The sequence below is a fragment of the Torulaspora delbrueckii genome, chromosome 2 (assembly GCF_000243375.1).
Source record: "Torulaspora delbrueckii CBS 1146 chromosome 2, complete genome".
Lineage (NCBI taxonomy): Eukaryota > Fungi > Ascomycota > Saccharomycetes > Saccharomycetales > Saccharomycetaceae > Torulaspora > Torulaspora delbrueckii.
Window position 1 is genome coordinate 299,551 of NC_016502.1, and position 26,390 is coordinate 325,940.

At 42.2% G+C, this 26,390-nt stretch overlaps 14 protein-coding genes and 1 non-coding gene across 15 annotated transcripts; 8 read left to right on the top strand and 7 right to left on the bottom strand.

The window, feature by feature from the left end:
* Window positions 1-9: 9 nt before the first annotated feature.
* Window positions 10-1,659, bottom strand: AMD2 (putative amidase; the record flags this gene model as incomplete). Its single annotated transcript, XM_003679460.1, has 1 exon — window positions 10-1,659. The coding sequence occupies one exon, from the start codon at window positions 1,657-1,659 to the stop codon at window positions 10-12; it is 1,650 nt and encodes a 549-aa protein (XP_003679508.1).
* A 1,750-nt stretch (window positions 1,660-3,409) lies between these two features.
* Window positions 3,410-4,411, bottom strand: CWC2 (active spliceosome conformation promoter CWC2; the record flags this gene model as incomplete). Its single annotated transcript, XM_003679461.1, has 1 exon — window positions 3,410-4,411. One exon carries the CDS (start codon window positions 4,409-4,411, stop codon window positions 3,410-3,412), a length of 1,002 nt encoding a protein of 333 aa, XP_003679509.1.
* A 117-nt stretch (window positions 4,412-4,528) lies between these two features.
* On the bottom strand, window positions 4,529-4,613 carry TDEL0Btrna7Y. Its single transcript is given in 2 exon segments — window positions 4,529-4,565; window positions 4,574-4,613. It is a non-coding gene; the product is annotated as a tRNA-Tyr (tRNA).
* Window positions 4,614-5,369: 756 nt separating this feature from the next.
* On the top strand, window positions 5,370-5,825 carry NHP2 (snoRNA-binding protein NHP2; the record flags this gene model as incomplete). The annotated part of the gene is made up of 1 exon (XM_003679462.1): window positions 5,370-5,825. One exon carries the CDS (start codon window positions 5,370-5,372, stop codon window positions 5,823-5,825), a length of 456 nt encoding a protein of 151 aa, XP_003679510.1.
* Window positions 5,826-6,038: 213 nt separating this feature from the next.
* Window positions 6,039-7,400, top strand: SNU56 (Snu56p; the record flags this gene model as incomplete). Its single annotated transcript, XM_003679463.1, has 1 exon — window positions 6,039-7,400. The coding sequence occupies one exon, from the start codon at window positions 6,039-6,041 to the stop codon at window positions 7,398-7,400; it is 1,362 nt and encodes a 453-aa protein (XP_003679511.1).
* A 220-nt stretch (window positions 7,401-7,620) lies between these two features.
* On the top strand, window positions 7,621-9,918 carry TDEL0B01720 (uncharacterized protein; the record flags this gene model as incomplete). Its single annotated transcript, XM_003679464.1, has 1 exon — window positions 7,621-9,918. The coding sequence occupies one exon, from the start codon at window positions 7,621-7,623 to the stop codon at window positions 9,916-9,918; it is 2,298 nt and encodes a 765-aa protein (XP_003679512.1).
* A 229-nt stretch (window positions 9,919-10,147) lies between these two features.
* Window positions 10,148-13,060, top strand: SEC26 (coatomer subunit beta; the record flags this gene model as incomplete). Its single annotated transcript, XM_003679465.1, has 1 exon — window positions 10,148-13,060. One exon carries the CDS (start codon window positions 10,148-10,150, stop codon window positions 13,058-13,060), a length of 2,913 nt encoding a protein of 970 aa, XP_003679513.1.
* Window positions 13,061-13,192: 132 nt separating this feature from the next.
* Window positions 13,193-14,077, bottom strand: MRPL7 (mitochondrial 54S ribosomal protein uL5m; the record flags this gene model as incomplete). The annotated part of the gene is made up of 1 exon (XM_003679466.1): window positions 13,193-14,077. The coding sequence occupies one exon, from the start codon at window positions 14,075-14,077 to the stop codon at window positions 13,193-13,195; it is 885 nt and encodes a 294-aa protein (XP_003679514.1).
* Window positions 14,078-14,330: 253 nt separating this feature from the next.
* On the top strand, window positions 14,331-15,971 carry GLE1 (nucleoporin GLE1; the record flags this gene model as incomplete). The annotated part of the gene is made up of 1 exon (XM_003679467.1): window positions 14,331-15,971. The coding sequence occupies one exon, from the start codon at window positions 14,331-14,333 to the stop codon at window positions 15,969-15,971; it is 1,641 nt and encodes a 546-aa protein (XP_003679515.1).
* Window positions 15,972-16,115: 144 nt separating this feature from the next.
* Window positions 16,116-16,703, top strand: FMN1 (riboflavin kinase; the record flags this gene model as incomplete). Its single annotated transcript, XM_003679468.1, has 1 exon — window positions 16,116-16,703. The coding sequence occupies one exon, from the start codon at window positions 16,116-16,118 to the stop codon at window positions 16,701-16,703; it is 588 nt and encodes a 195-aa protein (XP_003679516.1).
* Window positions 16,704-16,991: 288 nt separating this feature from the next.
* On the top strand, window positions 16,992-19,058 carry YCX1 (Ycx1p; the record flags this gene model as incomplete). Its single annotated transcript, XM_003679469.1, has 1 exon — window positions 16,992-19,058. The coding sequence occupies one exon, from the start codon at window positions 16,992-16,994 to the stop codon at window positions 19,056-19,058; it is 2,067 nt and encodes a 688-aa protein (XP_003679517.1).
* PRP42 (mRNA splicing protein PRP42) lies at window positions 19,055-20,704 on the bottom strand (the record flags this gene model as incomplete). Its single annotated transcript, XM_003679470.1, has 1 exon — window positions 19,055-20,704. The coding sequence occupies one exon, from the start codon at window positions 20,702-20,704 to the stop codon at window positions 19,055-19,057; it is 1,650 nt and encodes a 549-aa protein (XP_003679518.1).
* A 172-nt stretch (window positions 20,705-20,876) lies between these two features.
* On the bottom strand, window positions 20,877-21,860 carry HEM3 (hydroxymethylbilane synthase; the record flags this gene model as incomplete). Its single annotated transcript, XM_003679471.1, has 1 exon — window positions 20,877-21,860. The coding sequence occupies one exon, from the start codon at window positions 21,858-21,860 to the stop codon at window positions 20,877-20,879; it is 984 nt and encodes a 327-aa protein (XP_003679519.1).
* A 941-nt stretch (window positions 21,861-22,801) lies between these two features.
* LYS4 (homoaconitate hydratase LYS4) lies at window positions 22,802-24,874 on the bottom strand (the record flags this gene model as incomplete). Its single annotated transcript, XM_003679472.1, has 1 exon — window positions 22,802-24,874. The coding sequence occupies one exon, from the start codon at window positions 24,872-24,874 to the stop codon at window positions 22,802-22,804; it is 2,073 nt and encodes a 690-aa protein (XP_003679520.1).
* A 529-nt stretch (window positions 24,875-25,403) lies between these two features.
* On the top strand, window positions 25,404-26,285 carry RTN1 (Rtn1p; the record flags this gene model as incomplete). The annotated part of the gene is made up of 1 exon (XM_003679473.1): window positions 25,404-26,285. One exon carries the CDS (start codon window positions 25,404-25,406, stop codon window positions 26,283-26,285), a length of 882 nt encoding a protein of 293 aa, XP_003679521.1.
* Between the last annotated feature and the right edge of the window lie 105 nt (window positions 26,286-26,390).

A 26,390-nucleotide genomic window follows, 5' to 3' on the forward strand; every position in this document is an offset into this window, starting at 1 on the left:
CATGTAACGCTAACTGCTTTTTGCAAGCTGACTGGCTAGCCAGCTTCCAAACTTACAAACGATATTATCATCGTAAGTGGGACTCATGATCTGTAAAGATACTGGAAAGCCCTCGACATCGTCGGATTCAATCAGCTTGTTCCAATAATCCATCACCATCGTATCTTCAGAGGATAAAGCTTTCGTCGTATCCATCAAAGTATCAAGTTTACGATTAATGGTTGTCACAGGAACATTTAGTGATGGGAAATTTAACACGTTGACCAGCAAGACATATCTCAGAGTAGTTTTTAACATATCCCCAGGTCTGAAAGGGGTAAGAGTGATCGGACCCACTATGACGTCCACTTTATCTTCTGGGGCAAACTTATTATAATACTCTCTGTAGGCAGTCTTCGCAGCGTACGCTTTTTTATTTAATGTCCACCATTCATTCACGGTGCATGTCGGAGTCTCTTCACCCAAAACCATGAGTTTTAGAATATCTATTAAGGGCTCGCCGCTGGCGTCAAACTCGCTCATGATCTCCACTCCTGCGTCTGCAATATCGGCCTTCATGGCTATATCGTGCAGTTCTTTGTGAAGTTCAGTGGGTGGCTGCCATCTCACTGCTTTGAAACCAGGAGTCGCTTTTACGATTGCTTCACACATCTTGAGGGCTCTGATATCGCTAGGCGGAGGTGTTATGACACCATCTCCGTACCAAAAACCAACGACGTAGTCCTTATGAGATTCTATCCTATCAAAATCGAAGTGGTATGGCACACAATTAACATCCTGTATCCACGGCTTGCAGGTATTCACTATGATGCTCATAAAGTATCTCAAATCGTCCAGATCCCTAGCCAGAGGTCCGATCACACTTGGTATTAATTCCCGCCCTTGAAAAGAATTGTCCACCCTCAAGTAGGGTACTCTTCCGTATGTTGGCTTAAGGCCATACAAGCCATGATAGCTACTGGGAATTCTGATACTCCCGCCTATGTCAGTCCCAAGACCTAGTAGAGAACCTCTGCATGCAATAAGCGCTCCCTCTCCTCCTGATGAGCCTCCAGGTGAGAAATTTTGGTTCAGCCCATTCAATGTAATCCCAAAGGTGTTCGATGCAGTGTCAGTAGCCATCATTGACGATGGCACCGTTGTCTTGACATAGAGGACAGCACCTTGTTCCCTCAGATGCTGCACTATGAGCGACTCTTCTCCCTTGGTCTTGGGTTTGAAGGCTCTTCCAAGGTAACCCATTGTTGTATCCACACCCTCAACATTGCATTGATCTTTCAGCGAGATTGGTATACCATATAGGGGCGGCAAAATGGCCGGTCTCTTAGCATCCAATTCCCTGGCCGCTTGGAAAGCCTCTTGGAACATTATTTCAGTAAGACAATTTACAATTTGATGACACAAAGCTGCACGATGACAAAATGCATTGATGATTTGAAAGCAAGTCAATTCCTGAGCCAACAGTTTTTCTCTTAATTTTAAAATGGTGGAGTTGGTAATCTCATTCTCGAGCTTCGAACAGAGAGAATCGAGGTTTTTATTCAAATCCTTCTTCTCGTTTTTCAGAAATTGCAAGACTTCATCTTCCAATAACCATTCTTTGGGTATCTTTGACCGTAGCTGTGATCTCTTTTCACTAACTTTTTCCTCCCACGACATGATTCGATCAATTCTTGATCAATTCTTGATCGAATCTTAGGCATTCCACGGTAGGCATACTATATCATACCACCTGAGCAGATTAGAGGCCCTAAATATACGATGGATTCTGATTAGCGAGATCATTTAAAAGTGTCAATCTCAGCGAGATCTCCAGATCCGCGCGCGCCTTGGTGACAAACGATAAGATAAGCGATGAGAACATATTACTGGTGATGAAGTGTCATTGCCTCGCAAGAATCAATTGGCCCTGAGGCGGCCCATTGCTGTAAACTTCGAACACTTGGCGTAGCTTCAGGCCTTTAATTTGCCTTGTAAAAAAATGTTGATTCTAATCAATCTACAGCTTCAACAGATTGCAAAAGGTTGAGATTTAATTCGTGCCGCTAGATCTTAGCCTTCTCATCAAGCTAAGCCATTCCAAGTATAACAGGAAACAATTCTCTACGGAGCGAATACTTTACGATGCACTTGATGTTTATGAGTTCGAAGATGGTAAGGTTCAACTTAGCATATCGAAGAGTATAAAAAAGTAGAGAGGATTTCTCAAGAAGGTTTAGTTCTGTCTATCATATGCTCATCCTCTGATTTAGCAAACAAAATCCAGTCACACTGAAATCGATCATAGTCAAGCCATTAAGAGGATTTAACAGAGTATAGAAGGTTTCAACTATGGCTTTTCTCATCCAACAAGGAGGTCTAAATCAGATGTCTCAAATGGCAATGAGTGTCGCCCAATCAAATCCACAAGGGACTTACAACGCAGCTAGATAGACCCAGTCTCGAAGGACCCGGGACCCATCATGACTAGTCCACCGAAAAATCCACGTAGAACAGAAAGAAAAGGAAAAGCCGCTACTTTCCATCAGATGCTCACCGATATAGTTGAGCGTGATGTCGTTGCTGCGTTTCAAACATCCAGCATCGACATGGGAAACTACAACCTGAGCTGGCCATATTGAGGGCTCCCAAGAAGAGGCGGGCGCATTAGGAAGCCCCGCTCAAGATGAATTGACCTTGCATATCATGAACATATACACTATGATACTGCTCTGTTTCGGGTGGAAAGTTCGAGCATGTTTTCTTTCCCACATTGATCTACTACGAAAGCGTAAAGCTCTTCGGAAAATTGATTATACACTGCCTTAACCATCGCATGTCCATGAAGTCGACGATTCCAAGTGCAGTGGCGACTGAAGAGGATTTTACCATTAAGACTTTTTCTAAATGCAATCATGCAAATTCCGATCTAAAATTGAACAGAATAAATAGGAGCATGACGTTTTCGCTGCGATAAAGTCCCTGTCGAACACCGAAGCACACGTTACACAGCTATATATTTTGCCCAAGCCTATATCCGAGATTTTACATTTACTGCACTTGGAGCAAGTCTTGGACGTATAATCCTCCTCAAGTTCATGAACACTAGCACCATGGAACTGCTCTGCCTTCATCGTCAAGCTTGACAATCGTTGAAAAACACTGAAAGAAATTGCCATGCAAGACCTTGATCTTCTGGTCTCCTTACATTCATGAGTGCTCAGTTTGGGATTGAAAACGCTGTTGTATTTCTTACACATAAAAAAGGCTTGATTTTGGAGATGTTCAGGTGGCATTTAAGCATGAGCTCTATTTCATCCAAAATTGTGAAATGCTAGTTATTATAATGCTTAATAGTTTTTTAAAGTCTGGAAGAATCGAGCATTGTCATTTTTTACTGCTTATTACAAGGTCCACATCTTGTAAGTCCTTACTCCTCGTCAGACGATGGATATTCAACCAAAGATCGAGATTTTGCCTTCTCACCCATTGTAGCCGTCTTCGTTGGCGTTCTCTCCTTCACAAGTTTTCGCCTCTTTAACTTATCCAGCAAGTCCTGGCCAAAAATCGATGTATCATTGGATTTAGCATCCTCTAGCGCCGCAATAGGTCTTTTTGTCTCTGATGGCTGTAATTCTGCATTGTTAGACATGTGGTTGTCGAGCAATCTAACCATCATCTTGACAGATTCCCGCTTTTGTTCTTCCTCCTCTCTCTTGCGCGCTTCTGGATCTGGATCATCGTTGGCCCATTTGCACAGAAGACCGGTTCCTTCCTTTCGATCATCCCATTCTTTGTCGCTAGGTATGAGCAAAGTTTGATTGCTCATTGCCTCTTTTGCAAACTCAGCATTTGCAGAATGTTTAAACTTGACAAATGCACAATTCTTGGCATCTACAAATCGTACTCTGTCAATTTCACCCAGCTCAGAAAACACAAATCGTATACGACTTTCAATCTGAGAAGCTTTCAACTGTTTGTTGTTTAAGGCACCTCCAAGCCCACCAATATATAACGTTCTGTTCATTTTTCTAAAAGATCCAATACCGCCCATATCGTCTCGATAAAAGCCATACTTCTCTCGTCCAAAACAGTCTAAAATATCTGTTTTCATGGATAAACGTGCAATATCTTTATCTTCTGGTATATGATGCATATAATGACACCGCTTTCCCAAACAGCACATACCCTTGGCGAAATACAAACAAAAGAACTGCGCTCCCTCCTTATCTCCTCTAGTAAGACCCGAATGTCTTTCAGGGTCCAATCTATAGGGGTTCACAAATCTTTTTTGTTCACTCGACCCTTGAGACCACTTATTGTACCACACATTGAATACCAAACCGGTTTGAGAAGGAATTGATGACGGTAATTCGGATTCTGACACTTGTACTTTAGCTGATCTATCTCTCCATGATTTTTGCTTAGACATGGTAAAAATAAATCGACCGCTTTAATACCAATAATACAGTTAATTCAATATTAATCGATGAGATGAGCTGGATGACTTATGCCGTTGCCCTTGGTAGATTTTTCAAAATAAAAAATATCTCCCGGGGGCGATTCGAACGCCCGATATCAAGATTACTTTAAAATTACAGTCTTGCGCCTTAAACCAACTTGGCCACCGAGAGGATTTGTGATAAGTCTGGAATACGTTATTGCTATATCACTCTGCTACTAAAAATCACAGCTCAACCTAAAAATATGGCTTTGCTTCGGCAACGCTACGAGGGTACACACTGCAATACTCCACCCTTTCAACGATTGGCGGGCTTGAGCCTCACGGGTATTTCAGAAATTGCAGATGAGTATGACAGATTGAAACGATGAGCTTTTCATGGGTGCCAACAATTGTAGTAACCTGTTACTAAGATTGCCTTTGCTAAGAATAGGCCACCCAACCTGGACGATGCGTATAAGCGAAATGTAGAAGAGTCTAAGGAACACGACGTATCTATGATTCCATATCTTCTCTAATGAGCGGGCTATAGGATGACTTCCAGACATGAAATGCATCTACTGGCGATTTAAGACTAAAGATACATGCTTCTTCAACGATATATTACGCCGATTGCAAGTCATCTATCACACAGTCCAGGCATTAGAAGGTACCAGAGAGAAAAGAGCACTCCTCAGGATAGCGTCAGGTAAAGCTCATTGAAGCTTTCTTTAATGCTTTTAGAGATCGTAGTCTATGACCCTCTTTAGAAAATTTTTCAAGAGATGAGCTACAATGAAAAATTCGAACGATGAGCTTTCAGCTAGTTGATCCAATTAGTGATTGTGTTGTTAGTTGTGGTCATTTGAGATATCTGAAGTGCTTCCAACTGACCTATAGGTACTAATTTAATATAAGCAAAATCTAAGGAACAGAGTGAAGAATCGCAATGGCTAAGGAACAGAGTAAAGAATCAAAGTCTGAAGACAACTACGATGCAAGAATGCCAGCAGTTCTACCGTTCGCTAAACCACTAGCGTCCAAGAAGCTAAATAAGAAATTGTTAAAGACTGTCAAGAAGGCTTCAAAGGCCAAGAATGTAAAAAGAGGTGTTAAAGAAGTCGTTAAGGCATTGAGAAAGGGTGAAAAAGGTTTGGTTGTCATAGCCGGTGACATCTCACCGGCTGATGTTATCTCCCATTTGCCTGTTCTTTGTGAGGATAGCTCAGTCCCATACATTTTTGTCCCATCTAAACAGGATCTAGGATCCGCTGGTGCTACTAAAAGACCAACTTCTGTTGTATTTATTGTGCCAGGTAGCAACAAGAAGAAGGAAGGCAAGGCCAAGGAAGAAGAGTATAAGGAGTCATTCAACGAAGTTGTTAAGGAAGTCGAAGCTTTATAAAGAAAAAAACGTACGGCTCTCCAATTCGTAAGACAAAACCTCATCATTTAATGCTACTACTTCTAAGCATGTCGAAGTATGTAAAATATGTATAAAATATCACTCATTATCGATCTTTACACGCTGTCTTGTTTTCTCTAGGAAGCGAGTGTTGATACAAAGTACGGATCTTAACGCATTGTTAAGCTTATATTGGAAGGACAGAACCACAACATGCCTGTAAAGAAGAGACAGTTTCAACAGGGAGTAATACCGAATTCCAAACGACAGCGCAAGACTCATGATGAATTCTTCCAATCTCAGGACCTGTGGAAAAACCTTGACAGAGTGAGGACCAGCTATAATGGAGCTGAGAGTGTGATGAAGAATAGCTATTTGTTTATTACTGTGTTTACGAAGAGTGCGATAGCTGAATACAATTCATGTATAAAGTCTCTACATGAATACGTTGACGCCGAGAAGCTTCAATTGATTGAGCTCGAAGCAGATTACGGTTTCCTCATGCTGAAAAGCTTTACACTGTTGGACTGTTGCCTGGTGCTTACAGTCTTATTTGCTCTAAAGAACAAGAGGTGGATTGCAGCAAATGCAAGTGAATATTTCAGTATACCAAGCAATGTGGCATTGGCGGGATGCATATACCTTCCGGAGAACTTTACTGGGACTGAGAAGAGATACCAATCTCCGATTTCCATCTCTGAATCCCATTTCAACAGTATCCTTGGCTTTAGAGAGTTATCATTTAGTGCCTCGAGCAACATAAGCCTGACTTCTTTTATGGACAGTTTATCGACATTGTTCTCTACTATGAAATTCGGCAAGTCCACTGGAGCTATAGTGCAAAGGTTCCATAAAGCATTTAGGCACTACCAAAATCGACTGAATTTGAGTTTGCACGAAGGCAGCCTCCCTGTGGGAATCATGTTCGATATGGCCAAGGTAAGAAGAGAAAACCTTCCTAATATTGAGAATTCGAAACGTAATCTTAAGGCATACGCTGAGCAGGTCGTCACATTCAACAATCAAGCCAGCTTAAAAAAGGACGTTTCTACAAAGGAAGACACTGAAGATACAAATAATGTCACGAAACAGGTACCGAACAGACAACAAGCATCTGACCATTCAGGCTCTTCCCGTAACCTAATGCTAGCATCTGGCGCCAACCACTCCAACTCTGGCAACAACAATTTCATGACCCAAGATCAAATCAAAGAGCACTGTGTGGCTACAATCAAGGCATCGATGGATGTCTTGAAGACAAAATCACCTTATCAGATATTCAAGCTATATGTGAAATGTCCCCGTCAAGACTACGCCGATATCGTTTACCAAAATTTGAATGACTTGAGGTCCCAGACAAATTGCAATATTGTTATACTAAACCTGAACAATCTACACGAATCCAATCCATGGTTTGATTCACTCGACGTAGGTCCCTATACTAGCTTTGTTCAAAGACCACATCCAAGCACAGTCCGTGTTATTAGTATTGGTGGTATCGGGGAGCATATGATCAAGGCGCTCGATGCTATTTCCAAGGTGTTAAGCACGCCATTACCAAGTGTGACACACTAAAAAACACAAAATCACATTGTACTGTGTTTGAGTAGTGTGAACCGAATGATCTTCTTGGCGTCTTTATAATCATCTGTATGTGAAAGAAACTTAAATAAGATTCTTAGAATTTGATGTCAAACGCGCGATCCGAGAATGCTTAGTATGCATTCGAATTCAAGCCCAGGCAAAAGTATCAAGTTGATCCTGGAAGTTAATTCCATGATTCCTGTGATACGAAATGGCTAGCGATAATGATAAGAAAATTCATCGAAAGTCTTTCTTCTCTTTTGGAAGCGTAAGCCTAGACAAAGGGAATTCAAGAGTGGACATGACGAGTGCCAAGACACATACACCAAAGAATGAAAGATCAAAGAAGCCACTTGAAATGCAGCCTTTGAGAAATAGGAATCCATTTATTGAGGAGGTTGACCATCATGGCGATAAAGAGGTACCGAGGGCCGACTCTTCATCGAATGCCCTAACGGGTTCGGATATTAAGCCACTTCGAAGAATGAGTACAAATCCGTTCCTTATTGATGAAAAAATGACCAATATGCCGAAAACTGCACCAAGGATGCGGAGGCCTCCTCCGCCGATAGATATGGATGCAGTCAAGGTCTTTGCTCATACTGCTCCACTTGATATCACAACGAGTTCTAGCACAGCTCAAGTGAGCTCCACTGATGAAACTCTCAAATCTGCATCTCTTTCTCCTATAAGGACCCCCGTACCGCCAGTCGAAAACTTGTTGAACCAGCACAGACGCCAGAGGTCAGAAGCAGAAAAACTGGTCGATGATCTAGATGACTACATTAAACAGCATGAAAAACGAATTACTTCCCATTCACCAGAAGAGGTAGATCATGAGGGAGATCATGAGGAAGATGTTTCGGCAAATATGGATTCGGAGGTTTCACTAGAGAGCCCGTTCTTGTCTGTCGATCCGCTCAGCATGGTAGCCAGCGATCGAGAAAGCCGTTTAGAACATCGTGCTGCCCGCAAATCTGACTTGGGATCTGAAATCGAAACGGATGCATTCTCATTTACAGATTCACTTAATGGTAAATCGGTTAACAGCATTCAACAAGTCGCCATGAGCGAGGTAAATGGAGCTGCTCCGATACTTGTGAAATTAGGTTACACCAACTCTAATGCTACGCAAAGTGACTCCAACGAAAACTATGAATCTGCAAATCAGCAAGCACATCATAATCGTCCTAGGATAGAAAATATTCGAGAAATAACAAGTCATGATGAATCACCAAAAGCTGAGCAAGACCAGTTTAATGACAACGACAACGATAGCTATTCATCTCAAGTGGAAAGTGAAGAGCCGCGGAGGACTTTTAGAGTTGTCAACGAAGACCGCCCGCATTTCTACTTCCAAACAGCCGGGGATACAACGACCAGTACAAACGCAAGTTCCACTACGGAAGATGACGCTCCAGAAAGCAATTGTGAATCCACAAATCAGAACGAGAATGAGGACCGACTTTCTGTTTACAGTAGTTCGAATCACAAATACCCTCAGGATTCATCAGGTGAAGATAGACATAGCGGTAGGGAGCGGTCGAGCATAAATAAATTCATGGGAAGAAACAGTCCGACCTCCTCTGAAGATTTCAATAGAGTCGGATCACTGCTTGAAGGCGGGGCATTGAAGATCGAAGAAGCGGGTGATGCAGCGCCTCTATTAGACACTCCTACTGTGTTGAGAAACCCCAGTATCAGGAGTAGTGATAGTACTACTACGACAACTTCCGGCTCCTCAAGACCAGACAAAACTGTGAGATTGGTCTCCAGCTACGTCGAGGAACTAAGATTGAAATACTACAAAACATCCAATTTTCTAGCAGCCCCTCCCAATCTACCTGTCACACTGAAGCAGAAGAATAATCTGATTCAACCTAAAAACATCAAAGTTCGCATCAGAACTAGTTCAAAACAAATTGGGATAAAGCATGGAGGTGCCAAGCAAAAATTGTTAAGTCTCGAGACCGCCAATGAAGACTCGAGGGAAGGAATTAACGGTGCCAAGTTTCAAAGCAGCAAAAACAGAATTGATGTCGACCATACAAAGGAGTTTCACGACTTGCTCAATAATGGAGGAATGGGAAAACGTTCGAACAGCACCAATGATCGTAAAACCTGGCACGGCTCCAACGACGATCCAGAAAAGTATATGAATGAGATACCAGGTGATGACGCTTACGATAGTGACGATGCCATGGCGCCTCTGCGAGAGACAGGTGGGGCTCGCAGCTTGAGAGGACCCACAAGAAGCAATACAGTGGTTAGTTACTATACCAAGAACCAAAATCGATTCAGAAGCGGGACGTTAGATAACGGTTATGCATACTTACAAGATCTTCCTGCTAATATCAACATAAAGGACTACGAAGACAACGTATCTGTCGCTAACAGTGCCATCGAGGAATCCATCATAAGCGATGACTCCAGCTCCCTGGAGCAGACATTCCCCTACAACAGAGGACCGGGTCTTCATCTAGCTAACCCTGATACCAATTCAGACTAGCACCACATTCCATTGGCATTTAAATAAGACTACTATATAGCCATTATAAGTAGTATTACTTTAGTTTGCATTACCCGCATTTTCAATCAAAGCGCGATCTAACTTACTAGGCTAAATTAATAGTTGTCGACAGCTACACACTCAAATAACAGTTAACACAATTGATTTGTAGGCCCATTGAGGAGTCAATTGAAGGTTTCTCGGTAATACTTTCTGTTTTCAGTGGAAAATGACTGTTGAAACCCAGCAACCAGCTTACACTTTAGTGTTTGATCCCTCGAGGAGTAGCAGTGGTTATACCGTCTCTGACTTCCAAAAAGCTCTAGAAAGGGGTTCTGATGAAGATAAGGTAGCCACTATGAAGCGGATCCTAGTTGTCATGTTGGAAGGTAACCCATTGCCAGAGCTTTTAATGCACATTATCAGGTTTGTTATGCCTTCAAAGAACAAGAAGCTGAAGAAGTTGTTGTACTTTTACTGGGAAATCGTTCCAAAGCTAGATAATGAAGGCAAGTTGAGACATGAGATGATTCTTGTGTGCAATGCCATTCAACACGACTTACAGCACCCAAACGAGTACATTAGAGGTAACACTTTGAGATTTTTGACCAAATTGAGAGAAGCCGAACTTTTGGAGCAAATGGTTCCCTCTGTTATGGCTTGTTTGGAGTATCGCCATGCGTATGTGCGTAAGTATGCCATTTTGGCTGTACTATCCATTTACAAAGTCAGTGACCATTTATTGCCAGACGCCAAGGAACTTATCAATACCTTTCTGATTGCTGAGACCGATCCAATTTGTAAGAGAAATGCGTTTGTCGGACTAGCAGAACTTGATAGAGAGGCAGCTTTGAGCTATTTGGAGGAACATATCACTTCGATCGAGTTGTTGGACCCATTGTTGCAAGCAGCGTTTGTTCAATTCATCAGAAAAGATGCCACTTTGACTCCTGCTTTGAAGCCTCAGTACGTTGAACTTTTGATCGATTTGCTAGGCTCTACAACATCCAGCGAAGTTGTCTTCGAAACTGCTTTAGCTTTGACTGCTCTTTCTTCGGACCCATCAGTCTTGACCAATGCAGCCTCAAAACTTGTTGATTTGGCTGTCAAGGTCTTCGATAACAATGTCAAATTGATTGTTTTGGACAGAATTCAAGATATCAATGATAAGAACCCTGGTTCTTTAGAGGAACTGACTTTAGAGATCCTACGTGTATTGAATGCCGAGGATATGGACGTTCGTGCCAAAGCGCTTCAAATTTCCATGGGATTGGTCACTTCCAGGAATGTCGATAATGTCGTGAAGCTTTTGAAGAAAGAATTACAAAACACTGTCAGCCACAGCGAGAAAGAAAAATCTATGGAATACAGGCAATTGCTTATCAAAACTATTCACACTGTTGCCATTCGTTTCGCTGAAGTTGCAGCTAGTGTTGTTTCTCTACTTTTGGATTTTATTCCTGATTTAAGCTCTGTTGCAGCTAATGGAGTTATTTCTTTCATCAAGGAGGTCATTGAGAAGTTTCCTCATCTGAGATCTGATATTCTGGAAAGCCTGCTTGCTGTTATGGATAATATAAAGTCAGCGAAGGCTTATCGTGGCGCTTCATGGATTTTGGGTGAGTATGCCGAAAGCAATGAAGAGATCCAAAGATGTTGGAAACACATCCGAGCTAGTGTTGGCGAAGTGCCAATTTTGCAAAGCGAAATGAAAAAACTAGCAAACGGTGCCGAAGACGAAGAGCAGGCTACTGATAAAAGCGAGAGTAAGCGTACTGGCCCAATTATTCTACCTGATGGTACTTACGGTACTGAGAGCGCATTCGACGCCGTCGAGAATCCAGATACTGAAGAGAGTAACTCGAGGACACCGATGCGTCGTTTTGTTTTGAACGGTGATTTCTATACCGCTTCGATTTTGGCAAGCACAATCATCAAACTCGTTCTAAGGTTTGAAAACGTCTCCAAGGATGAATCTGTTTTGAACGCACTCAAGGCTGAAGGCTTGTTGATTCTTGTTAGCATAGTCAGAGTTGGCCAAAGCTCGTTGGTCGAGAAGAACATTGATGAGGATTCTCTTGAGAGAATTGTCTGCGCCATTTCCATTCTGATGGATGAATCCGACCCAGCAGAAAAGAAATCTGAAAGAGAATTGGTAGAGATGGCTTTCTTGGATGCTACCAAATCATCTTTCAAAACACAAGTAGCTCTTTTTAGGAAGAAGAATGCAAAATTATCCGCCAGAAATCTCAACAAGACGGCCGAACCTCTCGATAATCCTATTCATTTCAGACAATTTGCCCAGGCTAATTCCAACGTCGCCGGTAGCGATATGATCGAGGAAGACTTGCAATTGGCTCTGAAGGGTGACACGGAAAAGGCTAGTGCAAACTCAGTCATCTCCAAATTGAAAAAGATTGTACCATTGACTGGTTTTTCGGATCCTGTTTATGCGGAAGCATACATCACTACCCATCAATTTGACGTTGTTCTTGATGTTTTATTGGTCAACCAGACAAGAGAAACTTTGAAAAACCTGCACGTTCAATTTGCTACACTTGGTGATCTGAAGATAATAGACAACCCAACAAGTACAAATGTTGTACCTCATGGATTCCACCGTTTGACGGTGACAGTAAAGGTCTCATCCGCTGACACTGGTGTGATCTTTGGTAATATCATATATGATGGTGCTCATGGTGAAGATGCTCACTACGTTATCTTGAACGATGTTCACGTTGATATCATGGACTACATCAAGCCCGCCAAGACTGAGGATGAAAATTTCCGTACGATGTGGAACGCCTTTGAATGGGAAAACAAGATCTCTGTCAAATCACAACTACCATCGTTGCACGCATATCTAAGAGAGCTAGTGAAAGGCACTAACATGGGCATTTTGACCGCTGCTGAAGCTCTTGGTGAGGAGGATTGCAGATTCTTGAGTTGTAACCTGTACGCAAAGTCCTCCTTTGGTGAAGACGCACTTGCCAACTTGTGCATCGAAAAGGAGCCATCAACTGGTCAAGTAGTCGGCCATGTCCGCATCAGATCGAAAGGTCAAGGTTTAGCATTATCGCTAGGGGACAGAGTGGCATTGATTGCCAAACAAAGTGGTAAGGTTAAACTGGCCAGAATCTGAATATCGACTGTAAAGGATTACATACTACGCAATTTTTATGTAAACAATACTACTTAAAGCACATAGCCGGTTCATTCATATATTTACAAGCTTTCTTGTTGTATATAGAGTTATATCTTAAGAAATTGTGTCCTAGTTCTTGATTTTTTCAGCACCATGGAAAGGAATCTGAAAACCACTTATCAGTGTTCTAGCTTGGGCATCATTTTGGGCTGTGGTATTAATATTGACGTGCATACCAAATGTCTTTGGCCATAGATCCTGGTTGGAGTCGATTTCAGGGAAAAACTTTACATCTTCTGACGTCAAACCAAAGGAGATACTTCCGTAACCGTTGCCTGATCTGTTACTGATACCTTTATATTCTCTTATTCTTGGCATGACGATCTCTGTTAGTGTAGATAAAAATTGTGACATTGGGCGACCTTTAAGCTCAACTTTAGCACCCATTTGATGACCTCTTCTAACTTTCCACGTCGGAACATCGGTCTTGGAGTATAAAGTTGTAGGCTTACAACCTGTTATCTGCTGCAATTGCAAGGCCGCTGATATAGCGTAAAGCTGATTATCTCTGGCTTCGTTAACATAACAGTTCAGCACAACACTGTCAATGCCTGGGATATTGTGCCATTTTATGGGATGGATATCTGGTAACTGTGCTTTGCTTCCCACAGGTTTCTTGGGCTGTCTATTGATGTGGTAAGGAGAAGTCCCATCCCATGGTCTATTCTTAAGACCTTCCTCCCCTCCATAGCCGTGTTGGTAATTGATGAGCAACAAATCGGGTTGTACTGTATTCAAATAGTGCTCGTGGGATCTGTCCTGATGTGTTGTTGAAGGCATGAAACTCGGCGATCTAATATCATTCTTTGCGTATTTCAGCTCTGGGAATCTGGGTGAGATCTTAGACTTGTCAATCTTTACCAAATGATGAACTGGCTTGACCATCGAACAGGCCGACTTCGAGGCCTTAGAAGTCACGGAAAAGCTCCTAATCGAGACTGAAAACTTTTGCATCTTCCACCTAACCAATTGAGCTCCAGTCAAGCTAATAAACGACTGAAAACGCTGGTTTGATTCAATTCGTAGTGCTAACTTTTAATCAAAAATCCAAAATTTTTCACTATTACTTTCGATAGTGCTCGTTCGCTATGACTAGTATACCGATAACTTTAAGTTCATGTTGAGACTAGTTTGAACTTTGACCTCTTTATATGATTACTGGCTGGCAATTGAGCGTTGTTGGTTGTTTGCAGTTGCTGGATCGGATATGCGATTCTCCTATGATGATTTACTTGACTCATCCGACGAAGAAGGGGACTACGAGACGTTTATTACTAGAAGCTCTTCACCATGCTCATCAGCGGGACCTAGTTTCAATGATGTGAGCTTTGTTAACCCAAATGAGGAAGATGAGAATGTACCGCACCTCTATTTACCCAAGAGAGATTCGTTGGCGTTTACGCTGGCTAAGCAGGAACCACTGGAGGAACCAGCCGTTGAGCAATTGGATTCCGAGCTGGAGCAATTAATTGGTAAGTTGAACCTTCAAGCCAAAAGCCCGTACGTCGAAGGGGCTCCATTGCCTCTAATGAAGAGTGGGAACAAGTCAATTACGAATTCTGAACCTTCTGTATCGCGGGAAAAGGATGATGATACGTATGTATTTGATTCACAAAGAATGATTTCAGCCATACAGAATTCTTTTGCCATACGATTAAGAACACTGGAATTGGACAATAAGAAACAGGTGGAAGAGATCAAGTTACAAAAGAAGAAGTTGGAAGCGGAAAGGAAACGTAAGGAAGAAGAGGAACGTAAAAGACGTGAGGAAGAGGAGAGACGAAAACGTGAAGAAGAAGCGGCAAGGTTACGGGAGGTTGAGCAGGAGAGAAAACAAAAGGAAGAGGCTCTTAAGCTGAAGAAGCTGAAGGAGGAAGCTCAGGAACAGGCTGAAAAAGCCAAAAAAGAAGCTGAAGAGAGAGACCGACTGAAACAGCAAGCCATCAAGGCAAAGACTGTTTCCGATTTTTCCACCATTGAGAAGAAATTTTGGGAGTATAAGGAGAAAATATCATCAATTAAGAAAGAGATCGTTGAACCTATCAAAAAGGCCGATCCTAGTCTAAAAACTCTTTTATCTAAGCATAAAAGGAAAGTTAACCCCAAATTTGGTCAGTTGACGAACAGCAACACTCAACTTCAAACCATTCACCAGGAACTGTGTAACCTCGTGGATCAAACTAAAGATAACAAGCTGGCGTATCTATGGATTTTGAATTTCATAGCCAAGGCAACGGTACATCAGGCGGAAACTGAAGTGAGAGTTAAGCCAGAGTCAGCGCTACCACTAGCGAAACTTGCCGTAAACCTTATGGTACGATACGAAGAGCTTCATGATCTTTTAATGGCAAGACTCGTCAAGAAGTGCCCATTTGTCATAGGATTTACCTGTAATATAGACACAGAATCTGGACGTCAAAATATGGGCTGGAAGCGAAAGGCAGACGATAAATGGGAGGAAGATACATCCTACGACGAAAGAATGGGCGGTATGGTGACACTTTACGCAGTTATCACCAGGATACCACTGCCTCCAGAGATCATAAGCACACATACTCATCCGATGCCCATCTCGGGCTCATGGCATATGCTTGCGCGTATTGCAAACACACAAGGCAATTTACTGACTAACTCACATTTCGTGATTCTAGGATCCTGGTGGGATGCTGCTGCAGCTCAGTTCCTACAGGCATATGGCAACCAAGGCAGTAAACTGTTACAATTACTAGGTGATGGCCTTACATCAGCCGTCGCAGATCGCAAATACGTCGGTGCGGCAAGACTGCGAATCCTTCTGGAAGAGTGGCAAACTACCGGTATCAAGTCCTTCCCAGAAATGGTGGTCTAAGTACGACTTTATAGACTTAAATTGTATTACTAAAACTGATCTTTAAAAGTCTAATTACCTGTCATCGCTTACGTTAGATAGATTAAAGATCAATCCTACTTGAAGATAAAGTCTTAAGTCGTCATAAAGACTCAGCCAGCTGTTATGACTAGAAGAAAATCGGATCATCCCATTCCAGAGAAGCCGGAGCCTCCGTTCCCAATTGTTACTGATTTCTGCGACATAGTTTGCGGCTTTGGTCGTGGGTCTGCTGAACTGGGAATACCGACTGCCAATGTGCCTATTGAACAGCTACCAAAGAGCGTAAATGACTTGAAACTGGGAGTATACTTTGGGTATGCCAAGATCAAACCGGTCGAGCATGAAGTTGGCACTGTGACTAGGAGTGACGGAAGAGATGTGCGGATTGACTACGCTCGAGATTTAAAGAAAGACAGCGGTGATCTAAGCATACTTCCGGTCGTACTATCAGTAGGAAAGAATCCTTTTTATGGAAATGACTTCAAAACGGTGGAATTACACATTATACACAACTTTAAGGACGATTTTTACGGTGCCAAGGTCAAATTCAATATTCTAGGCTATATTAGACCAGAACTGGACTACACCACCAAAGAGGCACTGATAGAAGACATTCACATAGATATCACGACTGCTCTCAAGGCTCTAGAGTCTCGGGATTTTAGCGTTTACCAATCGCAGCTGAAAGACCAAGAGCTTTCAAGCCGTTAAGTCCTATGACATGAGTACAAGATTAGTTAGTTTAGGCAATATTATGCATATTAAAGAGATAAAGTGGCCCAGACCGTCTACTTTTGCTCGATGGGCTCATCTCTTGCTATTTCACTGAAAATTTTGAACTCGCTTAAGCCTTTAAAGGCTTAGATACTTGACGACAATCAATCACTATACAATATTAAACACACTGGACACCGAATTAGTCCACGAACGGCTTTATATCAGTATTGATTGGCGGATAAGAGAGAAAGAAGGCTTTCAAATCAGTCAAGAGCCCATTTAATGCGACAAGTAGCGCGCTGGCTGACAACGGTCCTCTTTTACCTGGCGAATATTGGGCTTATATTCTATTGTTTTCGAAATAAGACACTATGGAGAGTATATCTTGAACCATTGGTACTATTAGAATGCTTCATAGCCCTGGGTCTTATTGCATCGGACTTTTTGACACCATCATTATCGCGCATATCTAGGAAGATATTGCATGTATCTGATAGAGTTTCTGGTTTGACATTGTTGGCATTGGGGAATGCTGTTCCCGATATAACGAGTACGTATCAGGCTATGAGTGCAGATGCGACAACTATGGCCGTTGGAGAGTTATTTGGGGGAATTTTCTTCCTATTAACAGTTGTTCTGGGATCAATGGCACTCGTAAAGCCTATAGAATTACGTCCATTGAAGATGATTGCAGTAGAAGAATCTCGTGAACTAGAGTCTTTTAAGGCTGAAGAGGATGAAAGACGTATAATCTACGATAGAAGTGATTTTATTCAGGATATTGCAATATTCGCAGGTCTGGTTATGATGTCAGCTATCTTCCTGTCAGATGGACGTCTCATGTTTTGGGAGTGTGTCGTTATGGTTATCTCGTATGGAGCTTATGCAACATACCTTGTTTTCTACCAAAAGAGCTGTGTTGCGGATATTTGTGAAGTGGAAGAGAGAGCAGTTACCGATGAGCCGCTTTCAGATCTGTCGACTATGATGACCAATACTGACCGAGCAAGTTTATGTGATGGGAACATAAGGTTCTTCGACAGTGGCGTCCACGAAAGAAGAGCAAATATCAGGCGCAGGATTCGCCGTTACCTAAGGTCGAATTACAATGGATGGGTCAGGATAACACTTAGGGACTGTTTGGATATATGGGAGAATGAAGATATATTACAAATGTCACGCATAGGCGAGCAAGAGGATGACGTTGATTCTGTGTATGAAAATAATCAAGAGGAAGATCGCCTAGTGCCTATACGACGTACCACGTCTTTACAAGATGTGAGACAGATCCCCAGTATCTATATCCCCGAGGAACAATCGAGGCCAGGAAGTGTTTCTTCGTCGGTTGATGAACCCACAGAAAACTCTAGGCTATTGAGCACGAAGGTCAGACCCTTTTCTCAGAAATCGCTGAGTTGTGATCATATACCAGGTTTCTTCTCCTCATGTCAAAGAGATCAAGGGCCGGCAGATAGTATCTGCTCATCGGGCATCCAGCTTCCAGAAGAAGATACCATGAGATCATGGCCAAGCGATTTCAAGCTAATAAGTTACCTGACTGACAAATCAATGTGTTTGCCTACGACTGAGTACATTGCACTCTTTTTCACCACGCCTGTTTCCCTTCTGCTATGCTTATTGATACCCTTTTTGCATCATAGAGAAGAGGATCGCGATATTCACATCGTTGAGGCTATCAGGTTAACCTTACTACCCATCATGACGTGGTGTCTTGTACACGAGCCATCATTCTCACTGCCGCCTTACTTGCTGTTCGGATTGTCATTTGTCATTTTATGCTTGCTCATTTACAGGCAGAGGAGATCAATAGTCAGGCACAATACTAACATTGTGGCTGTTGCTGCTTTTGTGCTGTGTCTGTCTACAATTTGTTACTGTGTGCATATAGTGGTTATGACCTTGACGAATTGGGCGGAGAGCTTCAATATCTCAGGTACAATTCTTGGTTTGACCGTCTTTGCCTGGGGTAATAGCATGGGGGACTTGGTATCGAATATCATCTTCGTCCAGATCGGGGTGTTAGATTTAGCTCTGGGAGCTTGTTTTGGAAGTCCATTGCTATACTTCGTCTTTGGCGTAGGTATTGACGGTCTCATATTAAATTTTAGAAGATGGAAGAATTGTGGCGGGCCACTTTATCTCTGTCACATTGATTACACTATGGACTCGTACCTGGGCTGTAGTGGCATAGGCATAGTTCTGGCATTTTTGGTGTTCGCTATTGTCGTTCCTCTCAATAATTGGCGTATTGACGGCAAGATCAGTTCTGTGCTTCTGACTTTATACGCAGCGGTTATTGGACTAAGCATATATAGAGAGGTTGTTTAATTAATTATTCTTTGATCTAAACTTTTTTCGAAAATTTCTTCTAATGTGTCAATGTCTTCTGGTAAATACAATTGACAAAACCGTCTTAATGCGGGAAGAACAGTTCCTTCATAATTTGTTGCATTTTTCCATATATTTTTGACAATATGTCGCCTTCTATCAAGATAGGACTTGGATGGATCTAGAAAAATCAACTGCGAGTATAGGCTCCAAAACAACCCGTTTTGTAAGTAAAACTCCCATTTAGCATCAATTATGTGCCTGAAAATCCTTTTCTCGATCATGTCTGTATTGGTTTTGCTTTGTAGTTGAAGTAATGAGGTAAGTAGTAACTCCTGTCCCTTCTTCAGACTACCGCAACTTAGACGTGTTATTATAATATCAAGCACATTATCTGGCAGCAATTGATCTGATCTAGCCACCTCATAACGGGTCTGTAACCTGCTATTACAGCAAAATATCTGAAACTGTAGATAGTCCCAAAAAGTCTCAAATTCATCGATACCTTCTATATCAGTGACGTACATTTCTTCTTTTTTGCCCAATATCAGCTCGAGCAGTTCATAATCGCGAAGTTTGCAGAGAGTTGAGCAGAGCAGTTTTATTATAGCAGCTTTCTTGTGCGACATAGTTAAACCATTCATTAGGACATTTTTCGCTGACACCAAATCTTCTTTCCAGTCAATGAGCCATTCTGCATACCTGATCCATATGTTCTCGTAATGAGCCAATGGTAATAGTGCTCTTTGGAAATTTACCTCAGTCAGGGAATCAATCTTCAATTTAGTGGTGTAATCGATGTAAGCATTCCAAGTGGCTATCTCCTCCGATGATATAAGTGTCTCTTGAGAGCAGTAGTAATGAATGCTCAACTTTGACTCGAAAAGATTGTATATCTCTAGGACTTGATATTGCACGACCATGTACAGCTCCTTCGTGAACTTCCTCATGAGCTTTTTGGCCTCTGTAAGATACGGTCCCTTTCTTCCCTGATAGTTCACATCCACTTTCATCTTTTTCTGGAGATCTTCTTTTGGTGCCAGTCGAATGAGCTGAGACACATCCCGTATGTCATCAATGCATTGCAACCATCTTGAATAAAATCTGCTAAATGAATGCAAAGGTATTTCGAGAACTTTACGAAGTATGACAAAATATCGTTCCTTTGTCAAACACCTCTCTTGGATCTGCTCCAAATATAATTCCCAAAACTCCCCACTCAGAAAGTGCAATCCAATGTAATGTTCAGCCCTTTCATAAAGATTGAACAGCTGTCGTTGGTTTATCACTACTTCATTACAAATCTTCAGGTATGATATCCACAGCAACAGAGATCTATCATTGCACTTTCGTAGGCCTTGTTGGTAAATCTTGTGAACTCTGGAGATGTTACCGAGCTTATACTCAAAAAGGGCGTAATCCACATAGTAATTTTCCAAGTACGGGAAATGGAAAAGCAACGATTCATAAGTGTTTTTAATCAATTTGTATATGGAGGGCTCCAATGATTTATTAAGAGGAGATGCCTTTGTAATCAAATAATTCAAAAAATTCTCCCAATGAACCAAAGTCCTTGGATAATCCGCAACCTTCAAAGTCAGCGAGGAAAAAGTCTCATCATTGATGATCAAATTGTACTTATCCATCGATTCAGAGGATCCGCCGATTCCTTTAAATTGAAATCATCGATTTTACCAAAATATTTGAATTTTTCAATTCGCTTAAAATTATCGTGAATTAATTAAGTAAATAAAATTCGGGACTCATATAGACATTTATATACAGGTAATAGCACACAGTAGATCGCCTTGTACCAACCTACTGCTCGATTCTATCAAGATTTATCTCGTCAAGGATCTTTTTGGCCCCTTTGGCCATCATCTTTTCAGCTAGCAATCTTCCGCAGGCCATTGAATCTTCTTTAATCTTTTCAATATAAATCTCTTGGCTATCTTCGACAGCTAATTCTCCATTGACACTTACAACTATCCCTCTCAGCTCAAGTCTTTTGGTCTCAACATTATACGAGGACTCGACACCGATCGGGACGGAACAACCTCCTTCCAAAGTTCTCATCAATGCACGTTCTGCAAGACAACATACCGTGCTCTCTAAATCGGTGATCTTTTCCAGGATTTTCATTACGCGCGTGTCCCCGGTCCTGATTTCGATCCCCAGGGCTCCCTGCCCCACCGCATGATACATGATTTTTGATGTGAACCTTTCAGCTATTCTATGCTCCAACCCCATACGTATAAGGCCTGCTGATGCCAATATAATGCATTTGTATGGTGTTTCAGGGTCATCAACTTTCTTCAATCTAGTGTGAATGTTTCCTCTAATACTCTCGAATTTCAGATTGGGGAATTTACGCTTCAATTGAGCGGATCTCCTGACGGAAGAAGTCCCAACCACACTCCCTTCTGGTAGGTCTCCTAAACCCTTGTATGGAGACTCTAACGCCATCACGAGACAGTCAGAAGGATCTACTCTCTTTGTGACTCCGCCCAGCTCGAACCCCTCGGGCAGTAGTGTTGGCATATCCTTCAACGAGTGCACGATGAGATCTATCTTGTTTTCATTATCCTTGTCGTACAGCAAGTCTTCTAGCTCCTTTGTCCATAGAGCTTTACCACCAAACGAGTATAAAGGTTTCTGTTGAACCTGATCACCAAGCGTTTGCAGCGCCAAGACAGGGCATTCATAGTTGGGAAAATTTTCTTCGATAAGTTGCTTGACAGTCATAGACTGAATCACAGCCAACTTCGACCTTCTCCCACCAATTCTGACAGTCTCCTGCATTGCCCCAAGCACTCTTAGGCCTCGCTAAATGTGTCAATTCATGGTTCTATAGCAGAGGAAGATTGAGATTTTTCACTTTTTCATTGATCGTCACCCTGCCGGCCCCAGCGTTGAAGGACTCATCGATGAGTATAAGAGATAATTAATCAATGGCCATAGATCGTTATCCTGCCCCTGATGCCCACTGTAGTCTTCATCTTCTTCAGGGCGCTGATGATATTTATTTTACGTGCCATTTTTTCTGCTGGGCGATGCGTTAGTCAACCTCACGTTCCTCATTTAGTCTCCCTTGGAGTCAACTCTACATGTTGCAAACTTTGATCGGTCGTTACTGCTTATTGTCCGGCCGCTGATCCCAATTGATCTATCTTATAGCTTCATATATAGCTTCAACTCTGCTGGGTTTATACGAGCACCGATAAAAGCAAGTGTTCGTAACATAGTTACATTCTCAAATCCAACTATTTTTTCCGATCGGTTACATGTGTGCACCTCCAACCTTTAAGTTCTTGATTCGTTTCTGTTCAGGCTCTTGCGGTACTCTCAATAAAACAACTTAAATGGGAGTCATCAGCTGGATGTCTTCTCTAACTAAACGAACCTAGTAGTTATCGGTCAGCAGTCTCTTGAGCGCATCCTGTGAAATATGTGCAATCTCATCGCTTTCAATTGGATTTTCATCTTGCCGTCTGATCGATGAACAATAGGACCATTGGTTTGTATGATATATTCTAAACTGACCATGGCCTAATTGATTGAACAATTTAGGGCTCAAGCAATCCTCTCATCCCGATCCATCTCATATTTGACTTGTTTTGTTTTCTATAAAGTGGTATGTAAGTTGGACGAATAGCCGCCGAGCACGCTTCTATATCCTTCATCTCACTATTCAAATCGTGAACCCATATATCAATAAATAATTAACTAGTACTGGCCGCAGCTCATAGATGAGCTTTGACCCAGCCTTCTAGACCGCCCTTGATGATGATCTCTTGCAAATTCTTTCCCAGTTCACCCACTGTCTGTTCCAGCACCACAGGACCATCGAGAGAACCTTCAGTCACAACGACTTTTCTGTGAGCGACATCCCATCTCAGGAACCATCCCGTTCTTCTGGTCAATTCCTTTGGTGAGTCCTTGTATTTGTTACGCAACTTTTCAATCAATGCTGGGATCTCCAACGTTAGCAATGCATTGTTAATGGAGTTTCTGGAAAAGATGTTACCAAACGATCCCGAAACCACTAGATTGACACCTTTAGCGAGAATTGCAGTAGCTGCCTGTTCTCTGGAAGAACCGGTACCAAAGTTGAAGCCGCTGACAATGATATCTCCCTTCTTGGTTTTAGTTTGGAATTCTGGGTCGTAGTTTTCCATGCAAACCTTCGCCATTGTTTCCTTTGGAACATCGTCCTGATAAGTGTACTTACCTGGGTAAATGCCGTCAGTGTTGATGTTGTCGGCATCACATAGAACCAATTCACCGGATATCTCGCTTGGGAATCCCTCTAGAATTTCTACTGCTCCGCTGCTTGCTGCTGGCGCACTAGACTCCTCGGCAGCTGATGAACCTGCAGTTCCAGTGGTAGTGTTGACCTTGGTACTGAAGTTTTCCTGAGTTCCAAATACCTCTGCTGGAGAAGCGATCTTGCCAACGATCGCAGATGCCGCAACCACAGCAGGAGAGGCCAAGTAAGCAAGGGCGTCCTTAGACCCCATTCTGCCTTTGAAGTTTCTGTTGGTAGCACTGATACCGACCTCACCAGCTTCTAACAAACCAGTACCTAGACCAATACAAGGACCACAACCTGGTGGTAGAACGATACAGCCAGCCTTCACAAGTTTATCCCATGCACCAGAAGCCTTAGCGTCCTTCTCGACTTCTGAAGAAGCTGCTGCAACGTAAAATTTGACGTTGGGAGAGACCTTGTTAATCTTGTTAATATCTCCCGATGGGCACACGACCTGCGCTGCAGATTCCAGGTCTGATAACCTACTGTTGGTACAAGAGACCAGGTACGCCTTATCTACCTTGATATTTTGAGCCGATAGTTCTTGCACAGTGTTTGATACTTTGACGCTGTTTGGACCAGAGACATAGTGTTGTAAAGTCGAAAGATCAATAGTCAACTTCTTTGCATAGCTAGCATCGGTATCGGCCTTCCATTGAGAGGCAGCTTTCTCCAAATCATCTATAATCTGTTTGGTGATTCTTGGGTGGTTAGCACCTAGCTTAGGTAGTCTCTCGTTACGGTACCAGTTGATCAAAGTCGAGTCAACTGGGAATAGACCGGACAGTGCACCCCATTCGGTAGTCATATTGGCAATTGTGAGTCTGTAATCGATTGGCAAATGCTCAAGCGAGTCACCGGTGAACTCAATCGCATGGTTAAGAACTTGATCCTTGTTGAATAGACCACACAGGGCAACTATGATATCCTTACCGGAAACGCCGTGAGGCAATTGTCCGACCAATTCGACCTGAGCCACTGGAGGAATCTGCCACCATGTTTGACCCGTAGCCCAGATAGCAGCAGCATCAGTACGTACCACTGGAGTCCCCAGGGACCCGATACCGCCATAGGTGTTAGAATGCGAATCGGAAGCGACAGTCAAGTTCAATGGGAAAGCATAACCCTCTTCGATCATGATCTGGTGCCCAATACCACGACCAGCAGGATAGAAATCGACCCCGTGGTTCTTGGCAAAGTTTTCGATGTTTTTGTACTTCGCCAAGTTCTTCTCATCGCGGTTTTGAATATCATGATCCAGTGTGTTAACAATCTGTCTTGTATCGTGTATCTTGGTAGCACCCAACCCCATAAATTTTAATGCAACAGGCCAAGAATTATCATGAGACATACAATGAGCAGGTTTGATCGAAACATAGTCCCCAGAGTGCACAACTTTACCTTTGGGCAACCCAACAGCATATTTTTGGACGATCTTTTCGGTCAAATTTTGACCTTGGCGCAGCACACCACAACTGTGCAATGACCTTCTAAATCTCAACATATCCACTCGTTTCGTAGTCTGAAACCACTAAGAAGACCTTCAATCTCTCTTCGATGGCCTCTTCTTTAAGTAATCATCACTATGCAGAATTGAAAAATTTCTTGAAATTTCCGCTGGAAATTTTGTTAGGTTTAAGACTCATAATCGACCATTCAGCATCAAATCAACCTCTCAAAACTTTCAATAGCTCGTTGTACTCACATAGAAACTACCTGGACTGCTTGTCCCGGCACCAAATTTTTACAACGCTGTTTCTCAGCCCTCAGGCTACTTTTCGAGCCGCTGAGAACTCGTATTAGGTTCCTTACAACGCAACAAATCCAATGGTTCTTCAATTGACCATACTAAGATTCATCTAACCTCTCTTATCGACCTCTTTTAACCTTTTGATCTGGAAAATTTTTCAGTTTTTTTGCTCTTCCTCTTTTATCGCTCGTAGCCTCCTTTTTTAGTATATAAAAGTGTTCAAGGTTGGAACTTTTCAATCAGCTTAAGGTTCACCACATAGACTAATAAAAAAGCGTAAAGGATGTCTAGTGCAAGTATTAACGTTGAGAAGAAACAAGGGGGCAACAACCTATTGTTGTGGAGAAACCCTGTGGAAACTGGGAAAGTTTTCGGAGGTCTATTGGTGGGTTTGCTAGTTTTGAAAACCGTCAATTTGGCTACCTTATTTTTGAAACTACTTTACACTGTTGTTTTCATTACCGGTTCAGTGGAATTCGTTTCTAAGATTCTTTTGGGTCAAGGTTTGATCTCTTCTTATGCTCCTAAAGAATGTCTAAATATCGTGGGACTATTGAAACCTCACGTTGACTGTCTTTTGCAGCAATTGCCTGCTCAACAGGCCAAATTGCGTAAATTGGTGTTTGCATACCAGCCAAAGAACAATTTCAGAGCTGCAGCAGTTCTTTATGTGCTACACAAGTTTTTCTCATGGTTCTCTCTATGGACTATCACATTTGTGGGTGTTATTGGAGCTTTCACTGTTCCTCTAGTTTACTCTCTATTCCAAACTGAGATCGATACTGCTGTCGACAATGGTATCAAGGTTGTTAAGACCAAGACCGAGGAATTTTCTACAGTGGCTTCTGAAAAGACTAAGCCTTATCTAGAAACTTTGGATAAGAAGATGGGTCCTGTTTCCAACTTCGTCAAGAGCCAATACCAGCAGACTAACACTGTTACTCCTCAATCTACTACTACCCAAATGACCGCTCAAGTGCCATTGGAGCCAGAACATGAGTCCCACGCACAAACTAGTTCATCTGCTGCCTTCCCAAATGCTCCAACTACGAAACCTTTGGGTCAGGAAACCCAGGAGTTCTCTGTTGATCAATTGCAAAGTGAGTTGAAGCAAAGCACCGATGGTTTGAAGCACGATTTGCAACAGAACAATTCCGCTTTTTAAAGCTCATACTATCATTAAGTAGTTAACTTCAATTTCACTTTCGTCTTGGTATAGGAGAAAAAATAAAGATATTACTATATTGATAGTCATAAATAGGTATCAAAT